This window comes from Lasioglossum baleicum, chromosome 19 (genome assembly GCF_051020765.1).
Source record: "Lasioglossum baleicum chromosome 19, iyLasBale1, whole genome shotgun sequence".
Classification (NCBI taxonomy): Eukaryota; Metazoa; Arthropoda; class Insecta; order Hymenoptera; family Halictidae; genus Lasioglossum; species Lasioglossum baleicum.
Window position 1 is genome coordinate 9,490,225 of NC_134947.1, and position 16,496 is coordinate 9,506,720.

Sequence of the window (16,496 nt, forward strand, 5' to 3'; positions counted from 1 at the left end):
ACAGAAGCACATTTACACGGACCCTTTACACGAGACACCGGCAAGAAAACTGGTACTAAAACGAGTACTACAGTATTTTTAACATGGACGATGAAAAGGGATCTTCTAGCTCCAGACCTATGTCTTCGTTGAATAGTTTATTTTCGTTCACTAGTCCTGCCGTAAAGAAGTTGCTCGGTTGGAAGCAGGGCGACGAGGAGGAGAAATGGGCAGAGAAAGCGGTGTCCGCGCTAGTGAAAAAGTTAAAGAAAAGAAAGGGCGCGAACGAGGAGCTGGAACGGGCTCTGAATTGTCCTGGTACGCCGAATAAATGCGTCACAATACCGAGAAGCTTAGACGGCCAACTACAAGTGTCGCATCGTAAGGGTTTGCCACATGTTATTTATTGTCGGGTATGGAGATGGCCGGATTTGCAGTCTCACCATGAACTGAAGCCGCTCGAATTGTGCCAGTACCCTTTCTCTGCCAAGCAGAAGGAAGTTTGCATCAATCCCTACCATTATAAAAGAGTGGAGAGTCCGGTACTTCCACCGGTACTGGTCCCTAGACATTCAGAGTATCCCCCTGGACATTCTTTGCTACCGTTTCACCAGATAGCGGAACCGACGATGCCACATAATGTATCTTATTCTTCGAGTGGATCTAATGCTGGATCTACCGGAGGGGTAAATTCAACTTCGCCTATGTCTTCTTGTCTCCTTCTATGTCTCCTTGCTCGCCTAACAAGTACGATCATTGCATTATTCAGAACACTTTACGCGTCTGACTCGAGACTCAGTCTTCGGTTCTGTTACTTGACAACCCCTTTTCTCTGCTGATTCTTAGAGGTTGTTCTTCGCCGGACTGTTTCTCTTCACGGCGATATTATATTGAACATGTAGTCGCAAGAGTATACTTGACTTTAAGGGATGATCATAGCTTTCTGAATTAACACTCCTCGACATTCGTATGATAGTTCATGCTCGCGAGAATACAGGAAATTCAGGAAGTTCATGCATTGGTGAAATTTTGTTCCAGATGTCTCCATGGCGCCAAGTGTTCACCGTCATTGAATTTCCTCGACTTTGCTTGCACCTGCACGGTCGGTTACACGGGTAGACTCTGCGACGAGGACGTCGACGAGTGTGTAATGACGTCTCCGTGCAGAAATGGCGCTACATGCAGGAACACTAATGGGTCTTATCAATGTCTCTGCGCGAAGGGCTACGAGGGTAGGGATTGCGTCATCAACACCGACGACTGCGCTTCCTGTAAGTATAAACACCGTAACCCCGAAAATACTATCTTGTTTAATCCATGTTTTTGTTATATTTGTAAAACACAATATGGCACCTGTCGAAATATATTGACTATATTTGACCAACATAGTTTCGCTCCAAATTACACTGTCCAACAAATTTCAACTTTTTAAAAGTATTTCGATTCCCACTATGCGATTCTTGTAGAGTTTTCCGCGCTGATTCCGAATCTGGTTTTAATTTTTTCCCTATACGTCCAGTTTTTGAGAAAATGGAGTTTAAAAAAAAGACATATTTTTCAACTTTAAACAAATATTGCGATGTTATTATAAAAGATATTGAATTGTTCTTTACAGCAAAAGATTCTGTAGACTTTCCCGAATACAGTGATATCCAATATTAATACATTATGATTGTTTAAACATGTTTAAACAATGATTAAAGACGGAGATGCACCACTTTTGCACCCATTTTTGCGGATATTTTCGAATTTATCTCAAAAAATAAGGGTCCAGCGAAAAATTGAACTATACCACGCGAAAGAGCAGACGTTTATCTTGAGAAACCCCCCTGTGAAGTTTGCATGGTCGACGTTTTCTTCGAACCAGAAAGCAAAATATCTTCGCCCGACATGAGTTGTCACCAGTGACGCTCACCACCAGAACGGTCGTTCGCCGCTCCGTATCCCGTTGCTGCGCCGTATCCCGTCCCGAGCGCCACTGGCGGAAACTCATGTCGCGCGAAGATATTTTGCTTTCTGGTTCGAAAAAAACGTCGACCATGCAAACTTCACAGGGGGGTTTCTCAAGATAAACGTCTGCTCTTTCGCGTGGTATAGTTCAATTTTTCGCTGGACCCTTATTTTTTGAGATAAATTCGAAAATATCCGCAAAAATGGGTGCAAAAGTGGTGCATCTCCGTCTTTAATCATTGTTTAAACATGTTTAAACAATCATAATGTATTAATATTGGATATCACTGTATTCGGGAAAGTCTACAGAATCTTTTGCTGTAAAGAACAATTCAATATCTTTTACAATAACATCGCAATATTTGTTTAAAGTTGAAAAATATGTCTTTTTTTTAAACTCCATTTTCTCAAAAACTGGACGTATAGGGAAAAAATTAAAACCAGATTCGGAATCAGCGCGGAAAACTCTACAAGAATCGCATAGTGGGAATCGAAATACTTTTTGGCTGTTGGACAGTGTTATCGGCCAAGTAAAAGTTTGGTCAAATATTCTCCACCCTCTGTACAGTCCTATTTACAAGACAATTAACTGATCTTATTTATTTCAGTCCCCTGTCAAAATGGCGGCACCTGTTTGGACTGCATCGGCGATTACACTTGCCTCTGCGTGGACGGTTTCAGAAGCAAACACTGCGAAATCGACGTGGACGAGTGTCAGTCCCAACCCTGCCAGAACGGGGCGATTTGCAAGGAGTACGTCAACTCGTACACCTGCCAGTGTCAACTCGGTTTCTCGGGTATCAACTGCCAAACGAACGACGAGGACTGCACAGACAGCAGTTGCATGAACGGCGGCAAGTGCATAGACGGGATCAACAATTACACTTGCGTGTGCGAGCCAGGTTACACTGGTTCGAAGTGCCAATACCGGATCAACGAATGTGACAGTTCCCCTTGCCTAAATGGTGCTACGTGTCACGACCATGTTCAATATTACACTTGTCACTGCCCTTACGGTTACACTGGGACCAGATGCGATCAGTTCGTTGATTGGTGCGCGGACAATCCCTGCGAGAACCAGGCGACCTGCGTCCAGCACAAGAACAAGTATCATTGCAACTGTTCTCCGGGATGGACGGGAACAGTTTGCGACGTCGAAATGGTGTCCTGTTAGGATGCTGCCATCAGAAAGTCTGTTCCCGAGAAGAACCTCTGCAACAATGGTATTTGCGAGGATATCGGCAACAGTCATCGTTGCCATTGTCTCGAGGGCTACACGGGATCCTACTGCCAAGAAGAAGTCAACGAATGCGACTCTGCCCCCTGCCAGAACGGCGCCACTTGCAAAGACTTGGTCGGCTCCTACCAGTGTCAATGCACCAAAGGTTTCCAAGGTCAGAACTGCGAGCTCAACGTGGACGACTGTAGGCCGAATCCTTGTCAGAACGGCGGCATTTGCCACGATCTGATCAGCAACTTCAGCTGCTCCTGTCCTCCCGGCACTCTCGGCTTCATCTGCGAACTGAACGTTGACGACTGCGCCGTCGACACTTGCCACAACAATGGAACCTGCACGGACAAGGTCGGAGGATTCGAATGCAAGTGTCCGCCAGGTTTCGTGGGACCCAGATGCGAGGGAGACATCAACGAGTGCCTGTCCAATCCGTGTGCCTCGCCGGGAACTCAGGATTGCGTGCAGCTGATCAACAAATACCACTGCAACTGCAAGCCCGAATACATGGGACGCCACTGCGAGGTCAAGGTCTACTTCTGCGATAGCTCACCCTGCCAAAACGGTGGAGTTTGCACGGCGAAACAGGCTGGCCATAAATGTGTCTGTCCCAACGACTATTACGGAAACAACTGCGAATTCGCTGGCTCTTACTGCGACAGACAGCCCTGTCTAAATGGCGGCACCTGTAGGGTAGCTGAGACAGACGTTGGCTACAGATGCTACTGCCCTCCTGGAACCAGCGGCACACACTGCGAAAATGACGCCAGAGACGAATGCGCCAGCAATCCTTGCCAACAGTCGAACGCTGTCTGCAAAAATCTCCTCGGCGACTACGCTTGCGATTGTCCTGCCAAATGGACCGGGAAGAACTGCGAGATTTACGATCCCAACTATGGAGGAGGCATCTTCGGAAGGACCAGCGCGAACATACCGAAGATCTTGAACGCTTATGAGCAGGATCTGGAAATGGAGAGGAAGAAGTGCGTTGAAAACAGGTGCGAAGAGAAGTCCGGTAATCGTCATTGCGACGAAGAGTGCAACACGCACGCTTGCAAGTTCGACGGAAACGATTGTTCCTTGGGTATCAAACCATGGAGGAATTGCACGGCTCTTATCAACTGCTGGGACGTGTTCATGAACGACGTTTGCGACGACGAATGCAACAATGCTCAATGCCTTTTCGATGGAAGGGATTGCGAGAAGAAACTCGCTCCGTGCAAGTAAGTAGTCGCACAGTTTTTAATCATTAATCGTAATGGATGTCGAAGTGAAATTGTAATTTAATTCTTGCGCTAGCAACCGGGTGGCCATTCGCTATAATTACTTTAACAATTTTCTGCGTTCTTCTAAACACATATGTTTCGGCTTCGATGGACGCGACGGTCGGATTGCCTGAATGCCGGGATCGCCCAAATTTGGACGCGCGAGGAAATGTGAAGTTCACGCAGAACGGAGAGTAAATGAAACTCGCGGAGAACTGCTTGATTTCGCGCGTCACTTTATTAAGATGTTTGGAATGTGAGATTACAATGGACTGAGTGGGCGTAGAAGATACAGTGGTGATCGAATAGTGATGAGCGCGAGTGTAAGAATCAGAATGATGATAGAATAAGAATCCGATTCGTCGAGGGGTTTCGCAAATGGACGCCGATTCGGTGAACGCGGTGTTACGCGATTGGCCCAGATGGTCGCAGAGTCGATTGTTTCGGGATTCAAATGGAGGTGGTTTAGGATGAGCGCATACTAGAGGGTCTCGAGAAGGCCGCGGATCGTTTCGAGAAGGCAGGGGCCTTGGAGGAAGGGAGCAAGGAGTCCATGCGGCAACAAATCTCTAGCAGGTAGACGGGGAGCAAGGCTCCGCGGCCTTCTCGAGACCCTCTAGTATGCGTTCACCCTTTCGGGTCACGACAGCGAGCCGTTGCGAACGCGGCGTCGAAAATAATAATACACAGCGTGTGTTCTTCACGCGTCTTGAAATTGAAACATGTAGGAAAAACCCATAAGGAGCAACGTTTGTCAGTGGGTCTCTCAATCGACCGGTAAACTCCTCGGTTTGAATCCCGAACAACATATCTTAAAACTGCTCTGAATTTTCTTTGGACACCTCTTAATATTTATTTCTTTTTGGACACAATCTTAAATACCGAAGTTGAAAATTACTTCCTCATTTGACTTATAACACAGATAAACTAACTTGATCTACTCTATTGTTATAGTCCAATTTACGACGCCTACTGCCGCAAACACTACGCCAACGGACACTGCGATTACGGCTGCAACAACGAAGAGTGTAACTGGGATGGTTTGGACTGTGACGGAGAACCTCCATCGCTGGCAGAAGGTGCGATCTCGGTGGTAGTCAGGATGGACATGCAGAGCTTCAGATCCCGCGTGGTAACCTTCTTGAGAGACATCGGCCACGAACTTCGAACAACCTTGAGAGTGAAGCAAGATGAACTCGGCAACGAAATGATCTACCCTTGGAGAGAGCCCGGCGTGCAAACAAGCATCTTCGGTCGGCCAACAACCATGTACACGAACACCCAGAATGGAGTGATCGCCTATCTGGAAATTGACAACAGAAAATGCACCGGTACTCAAGGAGCGGTGTGCTTCCCTTCAGCAAACGAGGCTGCGGAATACTTGGCAGCCACGGCGTCCAAACATTCTCTATCCGGAGGTTTCCCTATCGAACAAGTCCGCGGTGTCGTGGGGCCGCAAGAGTACCCTGACACGTCAACTAATTACAAGTATGTGTTCATCGGCGTTGTTATCGTGGTGCTCGGTGGAATGTTGGTCGGTGTTCTGGTCACTGCGCAAAGGAAACGTGCAGTGGGCGTTACATGGTTCCCGGAAGAATTTCTGCGAACCAGCAGCGGAAGCGGACAGCGGCGAAGATCTCGCAGAAGAGGTCCGGACGGTCAAGAAATGAGAAACTTGAACAAGCAACCATCGGTGAACTGCATGAACCTGGACGTTGGGAATGGTCGAGCTCAACAATGGTCGGACGACGAATCGGATCTACCGCCTTCGAAGAGGATGAGAGCCATAGAACCTGGATATGCCAGCGATCATACTGCCATTACAGACTACGAAGAAACGGAACCTCGAATGTGGACGCAACAGCACTTGGATGCCGCCGAGATACGCAGACCGGACGCCGGTGTGCCAACACCACCGAGCTTGGAACATGGACGTCGACGCCAGAGGACCTTGTGGAATGACACCGTTGATGGTGGCCGCGGTGCGCGGTGGAGGATTGGACACTGGCGAAGAAGAAGATGAGAGCGACGGCACAGCAGCTGTGATAGCCGACTTGGTGGCCCAGGGCGCGGACTTGAATGCCACGACCGACAAGAGCGGAGAGACATCTCTTCACCTGGCAGCTCGTTACGCTAGAGCCGACGCAGCCACGAGACTCCTCGACGCTGGAGCGGATGCAAACTCTCAAGACAACACTGGCAGAACGCCTCTTCACTCCGCCGTTGCTGCCGACGCTATGGGAGTCTCCCAAATACTTCTGCGAAACAGAGCGACAAACCTGAACGCTCGTATGCACGATGGTACCACACCTCTGATCCTGGCAGCACGCTTGGCCACCGAAGGAAAGGTCGAGGATCTCATCAACGCCGACGCCGATATCAACGCTGCCGACAACAGCGGCAAGACCGCGCTTCATTGGGCCGCAGCGGTGAACAATGTCGACGCTGTCAACATACTCCTCGTTCACGGAGCGAATAGAGACGCCCAAGACGACAAGGACGGGACACCGCTGTTCCTCGCTGCTAGAGAAGGCAGCTTCGAGGCGTGCAAAGCGTTACTGGACACCTTCGCTAACAGAGAGATCACTGATCACATGGATCGGTTACCTAGAGACGTAGCTAGCGAGAGACTGCATCATGACATCGTGAGATTGCTTGACGAACACGTGCCTAGATCCCCGCAGATGGTGACCGTCATACCGAACGGTCTTCTTATGGGTAAGTATTCCTTTTCATGTTCCCCTTTCAAAAATTCTACCTTGTTCGGTAATATTAATGTTCTTACGTTCTCCGTTGCAGGATCTCCAAACCATCCTCAACTAATCACACACCTGACGGTGATCGGTTCCTCGCCGAAGCAAACCAAGTCGAAGAAGCGACCGAAGACAGGCACCACCGGGAACCCAAACAGTCCCGAATCGGAAGGCGGAGTGGTAGTGGCGAGGCGAAAGCCGTCGGTGAAGAAGCCGCCGGCGAAACGCGGCGCGCAGCCCCCAAACCAGGAGATTCCTCAGGGAGCGGAGGGTGCAGAAGGAAATCTGCCAAGTCCCTATGACAGCGCGAGTTTGTACAGCAACACGCAGCTGGTGGGTCACACGGCTACAGCGAAACAGCCGTCTCCGTACGAAGACTGCATAAAAGGCCAGTTCATGCAGGGTCTGCAGTAGGGTGGTCCTTAGCTATAGGAGCCAAAAATTTTTTTAAAGATTTTATTGGCCTTACTTCCCTAAAATATGACACTTGGTGAAAAAATGATATGTGCAAAATTTCAACTCGATCGGACAATGGGAACCCATGCCGCAGCGCGCTTGAAAATTGTTTATTTTTGAAACTTGATTTTCTCCATTATAGTACATCGTAAATATACATTTCTATATATCGTTGAATTTGTCTTTCCATGCTCTATAACCATGTGCAAATAACGTACAAGGTGATCGTAGAAAAAAGTTCCGCAACATTGAAATTTCGAAAATTGGATTTCAAAAAAAATTTTTTTTTTCAGCATTATATTTACTTCGTCTAACAATACAACTTTTGTTTCACACATTTTTTCATATATTTATTAATAACAAAAATATTGAAATAACGTTTGATTGAAATCACTACACGCAGTTAGGGTTGCCATAATCTATAATACCTTTTATTTACAATTATATACATTTATATTGTGACGCTCGAAATATTATTAAAACTTAACCTATACACGATATACCAAATCATTCGAAAAAACACTTAATGTAAATTAAAGTAATATATAAAATTTGTTAATATACGTCGTCTGAAAAACTGGATTTATTTATATCCGGATACCGTTGTCGGTACTCTTCTAAAATCTGTAAAATATTTTGTTTATTTTCTTCGTCTCTTGTTAATAAGGCATTATATGCCGATATTAACTTTACACCCCGCTCTGCAGTATCGTTACCGCTTTTCAAATTTTTAACTATTTTTAGACCTGTTTTATACGTTTCCTCGTTTTCCCAGACTGACGGGTCTTTCTGCAAAAAATCTGTAGATATATTGAATCTATTAAAAAATTTTCGGCTTTCTGCACAAATGAAACTTTCTATGCCGATATTGGCAAGATTATGTATATTTTTTAGAGAAACTTTTTTCGAAGAAAATGTTACTTCATCGTTCTCCAAACTTTTTACCATAAGCTTCCTTTTGTCACATGACACACCAGCGTCAAAAAAACATAATGCTGCACATTCTGGTGTTAAGTACCACAAATGCCCCCCAAATTTATGTAATCCTATTCGGCTTACGTTTACATCAATTTTTTTGTAGTCGTCAAGCTGTTTTAAAAATTCTAAATCTTGACGTGGTGCTATAGCTGGAATCGGAGCATTAAACCATGCTTCTATGCACAAATTCGCCAAAAATATACATATGTCTCTAATTCCTACAATATTTTCGCTGCTTATTGATACTTCGTCGCGGAATAAATATATTTTTAGTATATATATGGCTTTAGCTATCCATCTAGCATGGTGGACAGCTCCAGGAATATGGAATTAATCACCAAAATTTTCGGTCAAGTTTAGAAGACAATTATGTTCGTGGAAAGCTCCAGGAGATAGAATCAAAATTGGACTTCTGCTTAAATACCATAAAACAGAAGCATCCAAGAGGTGATTATGTAGAATTCCTTGAATTGATGATTATTTTCCTTGGTGGAACTTGTCCAAAAGGAAACCGTTTCCATATTCCTGGAGCTGTACACCATGCTAGATGGATGGCTAAAGCCATATATATACTAAAAATATATTTATTCCGCGACGAAGTATCAATAAGCAGCGAAAATATTGTAAGAATTAGAGACATATGTATATTTTTGGCGAATTTATACATAGAAGCATGGTTTAATACTCCGATTCCAGCTATAGCACCACGTCAAGATTTAGAATTTTTAAAACAGCTTGACGACTACAAAAAAATTGATGTAAACGTAAGCCGAATAGGATTACATAAATTTGGGGGGCATTTGTGGTACTTAACACCAGAATGTGCAGCATTATGTTTTTTTGACGCTGGTGTGTCATGTGACAAAAGGAAGCTTATGGTAAAAAGTTTGGAGAACGATGAAGTAACATTTTCTTCGAAAAAAGTTTCTCTAAAAAATATACATAATCTTGCCAATATCGGCATAGAAAGTTTCATTTGTGCAGAAAGCCGAAAATTTTTTAATAGATTCAATATATCTACAGATTTTTTGCAGAAAGACCCGTCAGTCTGGGAAAACGAGGAAACGTATAAAACAGGTCTAAAAATAGTTAAAAATTTGAAAAGCGGTAACGATACTGCAGAGCGGGGTGTAAAGTTAATATCGGCATATAATGCCTTATTAACAAGAGACGAAGAAAATAAACAAAATATTTTACAGATTTTAGAAGAGTACCGACAACGGGGTATCCGGATATAAATAAATCCAGCTTTTCAGACGACGTATATTAACAAATTTTATATATTATTTTAATTTACATTAAGTGTTTTTTCGAATAATTTGGTATATCGTGTATAGGTTAAGTTTTAATAATATTTCGAGCGTCACAATATAAATGTATATAATTGTAAATAAAAGGTATTATATGTAGATTAGGGCAACCCTAACTGCGTGTAGTGACTGCGTTATTTCAATATTTTTGTTATTAATGAATATATATAAAAATGTGTCAAACAAAAGTTGTATTGTTAGACGAAGTAAATATAATGCTGAAAAAAAAAAATTCACGACCAACTACGGGCTGCCTAACTTTCACGACCAGCTCCTAGCGCCGCACCAACGGCAAGCGCAGGGCATGATGATGAATTTTAAGGCATTTTAAGAATTATTCTAATAAACAACCGACACCATTTATAATCTATGCCGATTTGGAATGTTTGTTGGATAATCAGAATAGACAATGTACTAGATCACGTCAACAGTATCAGCATCATCGCGCATTTAGTATAGGTTATTGCTTACATTGTTTCTATGATGCGTCTTTGTCCAAATATAAAGCGTATCGTGATAAAGAGGGTTGTTCAGCATGGTTTGCATCAGAGTTATATAAATTAAGTAATGAATTATTTCCAATATTTAATTATGTAGTACCGATGGAAAACTTATCAAAATTGCAAAGGTTGGAGTTTATAACAGCCACACATTGTTATATATGTGAGCGGGAATTCACTACATCCAATTATAAAGTACATGATCATTGCCATTTTACCGGTGTGTATCGTGGTCCGGCACACACATTGTGTAATTTGAATTATAAATCATCATTCACTATACCAGTGGTTTTTCATAATTTGTCGGGCTATGATGCACATTTTATAATTAAAGAATTGGCAAACGCTTTTCCGGGGAAGATTGATGTTCTACCGTTAACAAAAGAGAAGTACATCTCATTTACAAAACGATTTGAAACAACGAAAGACATGATTGATGGTACGGCAATTCGTGTGAAATCATTAAAATTCCGGTTTATCGATTCGCTAAAATTTTTGAATTCCAGTCTTGAGAAGCTGGTATCATACTTGGATAAAAATAAATTAAATGTCTTGCGAAGCCAATTTACACAGCTATCCAATAGTGATTTCAATCTTTTAACTAGGAAAGGTGTTTTCCCATATGATTATGTATCAACATATGATAAATTAAATGATACGAGTTTACCACCTAGCGATTCATTTTACAACCAGTTGAGTGACAGCGGGATTACGGACATTGATTATCATCATGCTAATATGGTTTGGTCACGTTTTAATATAAAAACATTAGGTGAGTACAGTGATTTGTACTTGAAATTGGATATATTGTTGTTGGCCGACGTTTTTGAAAATTTTCGCTACGATTGTCTGGTGAATTATAACCTCGATCCAGCACATTATTACACGCTTCCAGGTTTTGCATGGGATGTGATGTTAAAAACGACTGGTATCGGATTAGAGTTGTTCGCTGACGTGGACATGCTTTTGTTCGTAGAACGTGGAATACGTGGTGGATTGAGCCAATGTTCACACAGATATGCGAACGCGAATAATAAGTACCCCGACAGCACAGTCTGCCCGAGCCCACCGCCGGACCCAGCTAGCCGAGCCCCAGCCCGACACGTTACGGGCTAACGCAATGCTTGGCTCAGCGTTGAGACCAAATCAGGACGATTTAGCCTGGCCCCTGTGCACAAAAGGGCGCGATTTTCACCTGCCGGGGGCTCGAGCCCAGAGCCTGACGGCCGGGCTGGGATTCAGCCTGTTTTTGAGAGGGCAGCACGGTATCACACTAATGTGGCCAATCAGTGCTTCGATTGGGCCCAACTTTTCTCGCGCATGCGCGACACAGGGCGGGTCGCATCAATGTGGCAGTACTTTGCAAATGCGTAGCAGTCTCCCTTGTTACCGACAAAAGTATAATAAGTTAATAAATAAGACCTTTGAGGGCGATTGCTGCCTAGATTGACCTTTATTTGGCGTTTTTGACTACTGAAAAAACCCGTGTTTGTATTATCACGCAATGAGAACGCGAATCCCGCACCCTTGCAATCTTGCAAATCGGCTGAATCCTAGCCCGGCCGGCAGGCCCTGGGCTCGAGCCCTCGGCAGGCGGAAAACGCGCCCTTTTGTGCACAGGGGCCAGGCTGAAACCGAGCCGGTGTGCCGTCGGGGTATTTACCCACATATGATTCAAACAAGCTATCTACATACTGAATGTATTTTGATGTTAACAATTTATACGGTTTGGCTATGTCACAACCTCTTCCACACAGAGATTTTCAGTGGGTGGAGGACATAGATAATTTCAATATTGAATCAATCTCACTTGACAGTCCTATAGGATATATTTTGGAGGTGGATTTAAAGTATCCACATGAAATTCATGACGCACATGCTGATCTCCCTTTTTGTCCAAATCATGATACATCAGTCGGTTCAAAGCAAAGAAAATTGGTTGCATCGCTTTACGATAAGAAGCGATATGTTATTCACTATCGATATCTTCAGCAATGTTTGAAACATAAGTTGAAATTACAAAAAATTCATAAAATTTTAGAGTTTCAACAGTCACCATGGTTGCGTAACTACGTAGATAATGAATTTTCAAAGAATTTGTTTAAATTAATGAATAATGCGGTATTTGGAAAAACGATGGAAAATGTTTGTAATCATGTTGATGTAAAATTGATTTCTCGATGGGGCGGACGATACGGTGCCGAACAATTAATATCCAGGCCAAATTTTCACAGTTGTGCAGTTTTTTCCGATGATTTTGTCGCTGTTCAGATGAAAAGAACGTTGATTAAATTTTATAAATCGGTGTATATTGGGATGTCCGTGCTTGATATATCAAAATCACATTTGTACAGTTTTCATTATGATTATATGTACCCCAATTTACAGCAAAAATGTAAGATTTTGTACACGGACACAGATAGCTTAATATATTTGATCACTTGCGATGATGTGTATGAGATGATGAAACGTGATATTGATAAATACGACACCAGCAATTTCAATGTAAACAATGAGTATAACGTTCCTTTAGCAAACAAAAAAGTATTGGGTTTGATGAAGGATGAGAACGGTGGTAAAATCATGACGGAATTTGTAGGTCTTTGTTCGAAAATGTACGCTATTCGCGTGCGTGATTACAATGATACCTATTGCGAAATTAAAAAAATAAAAGGTATTCAAACTAATGTCACTGTTAAGGGTATAAGTTTCGATGATTACAAAGAGTATCTTCAAAAATGTATCGAAAAAAGTATTAATCATAAACGCATAATGTGAATACAACATCAGGTGTATTCAGTATCAGAAATGAAATTGGCATTAAGTCCACATGATGATAAACGGCATATTTGTGAAAATTATATCAATACTTTACCTTGGGGGCATTACAACATAAAATAAACTCATGCTCTTCGCAAGAGTTATTAACGATAGCATTTTAAGGAGGTCAATGTCATACTGACCAGAAAAAGATTGATAAACTCCGCAATTTTTTTAATAAGATAAAACACTATGAATTGTAATTGAATCAGGGGTTATCTATAGAATGATAAGTTGATAAGCTGTTATTGATAAATGTATTCTACAGGAATGGTGGGGGTAGCAATGTCTTCTATAAAATGTGTTTCCGAGCAATTGATTAGTATTCAGAATAATCGATGTTTGGAACGGCTGCTTTGAAAAAGTTGATTTCCAATTAGGCCGAAACTATTATGACCTATCTGACGCGGACAAAAAAACTGTTAGATATGTTATGAATTTTGTTCATGGAATTCCCTTCAAAGATTTTGGACCTGAACAATACATGCAACATGATCTATTCAATGTGATAGAAAATTTTGTACAATTATGAACATCCTGTAGTAGCGTACAAAGGAGGAAACATTGAAAAAAATGTACTACAGCAATTAGACATAAAATCGTTTAATTTGGAATCGCTTGGCTGTCCAAAATACGATATATTGATAAAATGCCCTATGTATAAAATTGATAATAATGTATTGTGTGAACTTCATTGTCACACACCATCAAGTTATTTAAAAACACCAACATATCATTGCAGCTTACATGAAGTACAAACATTTCGAGAATGGCTAAAACGATTACAATAATAACAATGGTAAAAAATTTTTTAGCTACAATGATGCGTTTCCCTCATCATGTAACAACAAAACCAAAGTCTGATTATCGTTTGGAAAGTGAAAGACTTGACAGTTTTCGTGACTGGCCTTATTCAAATATTGTTGAACCTAAAAGACTTGCTGCAGCAGGATTTTTCTGCCTGGATTTTAATGATTGGGTGGAATGTTTTGAATGTAATATACAGCTACATAAATGGGAAAAGGAAGATGATCCAATAACAGAACATCAAAGCTGGTCAAGACAATGTCGATTTATTCGTGGAGAAAATTGTGGTAATGTACCGATTGGTGTAGACCCCAAAACGATTGACTTGCCACCATGTGGTGTGGACGAATGCGGAATGTAATGTACTATAGATGACATTTTGCCTTTTATAAAAAAATGAAATAAAACAACATGTAATAAAAAAAATATGTTTATATTCCATTAATCTAATTCCTACAAATCCTATATGGTTAATGCGTCTGTTTATCGTAGCAGTGAAAAGTAGCTGGTCAAAGAAGTTCTTAGTTAATACTATACATATATTATACATATAATTTAGCATCAGACAAAGAGATTATCGTGATACGTGACAAATAATCCTATTTCGATGGTTACAGAGGTTATTGCAATTGCAAAAGTCAAAGAGGTTATCATTGGTCAAGATAGCAATCACTGATTTTAATTATTGTAACCCCTTATAAGTAAACAGTCGTAAATATGTCAAATCTACAGATAATCCTATTGGTACAGTCACAGAGATTATTGCAATTCATTGGGCAAAAATGATGATAGCCAAAGAGATTATCGTACGTATAATATTACCGCATCGAATTTTAGCAATTTCTAATACATACCAGCTCTGGTCTCAATAGCAATTATGTGTTATAAACCTTGCAGACCTCCACGGTCAGTTGTAAGCTGCAACTATTCATTTTTGGGGTTTCCCGTCAACCCGAACACCGTGTGCAGCGACTCTTTTATCTGTCTTCCACCTGGAAGACACTTGTGGCCAAGTTGAGATGAGACATCTTTCATGTAGTGAAAAAACATTTTCAATTTGTTTATGTCCAACACAAGTAGTCCAATACACTGCCCCGTACGAAGCGGTAGCGGAACAGCAGTGGGTTCAGAGTTGTGCAGAATTACAATTGAATTACTTCAGGAATCAAAATTATTAGGCCAGATCGAAAGTTCTTGCGGTTTTTAACTAAAATCAAAATAACAAAAACCGTAAGGACTTTCTCTCCGACCTAATACAAAATAATTGAATTACATCGTAATTCAGTCATATTGTAATTTATAATTCATATCTTCATTCAATTAAAGTAAAATGTAATTCGTAATTGCAATTGGAGTACAATTATAAAATAGCGGTACGTATTATGAAGGAGGACGAGGAATAGAAACTACGCCGCATAGACAGCAAACAAGCATATGAAAGAAAAACATAAAAATATATCCGCACTTCTTCAAAGTTCTGGACTATAATTTGAAGAACTGTATTTTAATGTAATATGTAATTCAGTGATGACGTAGTTGAATTACTATGTGTATAATTGAAATACAATGTAATTTAATTGTATAATTGAATTAGCACAACTCTGAGTGGGTTAAGATATTAAACCGTTACCGCCCACTACTACGCGATTGTAGGGGATGGCAAGGCGCCATCTCGTATGGGTCCGAATTGGCGACATTGTATTGATGCGAGCGTGAGAAGAAGGTTCCCAGGCAGGACTACGGTGACGTGTCTCTAGGTACGATGCGCGCTCGATTGGATTAGAGTGGAGGAGGCAGGCCTCGTTTCACACGCATGTTCGGCTGTGTCGAAATATTGGCTACGGCGGCCACACATACTATCTAGCGTACAGCGTTGAAGTCAAAACATTGGGACCACGGGCGCGGCTGTGGTGGGGATAGACAGACCTAGCGATCATAGGCTCGATTTGTTTATGTGCCGTTCCCGGGGCTGTTCTCTATGAAGAGGTTTATGGCGGATCATTACTATTGAGCTGGAAGTCGGCGCTTTCTCGGACAACACGAGTTGTACTTTACTTAACTCAGTTGTAAAGTAATTTAAAAACTTTACAGTAAAGAATTATGAATTGGACGCGCCAAATGTTTTATTGCACGTGCCGATAGCCGCTACGCTATCGTACGTCGCACAGTGGTGCAAAATCCTCAAGACGTGGCAATAATTCGTTTACTATGGTAACGTCATTTTAAAAAATCTATGTACTGAAATACATTAAAATATTAATACATTACAGTATTAATACATCGATCATAGATTATAAGAGATAGAACCTAAGCACAAACGCTGACATCGGAAACGACTGCGACATCCATTTGAAGGAAAAAATTTTTCTACTTTCTTCGTTGTTATAATGTATATGCACTCCTTGATTTTCTAAACATTTATAGTGTAGATATTATTCAGTGCGGTG

At 41.8% G+C, this 16,496-nt stretch overlaps 1 protein-coding gene and 1 pseudogene across 1 annotated transcript; both read left to right on the plus strand.

Annotated features, from left to right (window-relative positions):
- The first annotated feature begins 83 nt into the window (after positions 1–83).
- LOC143218369 (protein mothers against dpp pseudogene) lies at positions 84–619 on the plus strand (annotated as a pseudogene).
- Positions 476–7,986, plus strand: LOC143218257 (neurogenic locus Notch protein-like). The gene is given in 6 exon segments (XM_076443345.1): positions 476–665; positions 1,018–1,250; positions 2,538–4,383; positions 5,380–6,348; positions 6,350–7,143; positions 7,225–7,986. Coding segments are annotated over 6 exon segments (4,257 nt in total). The 5' UTR covers positions 476–618; the 3' UTR covers positions 7,593–7,986.
- Positions 7,987–16,496: the final 8,510 nt, after the last annotated feature.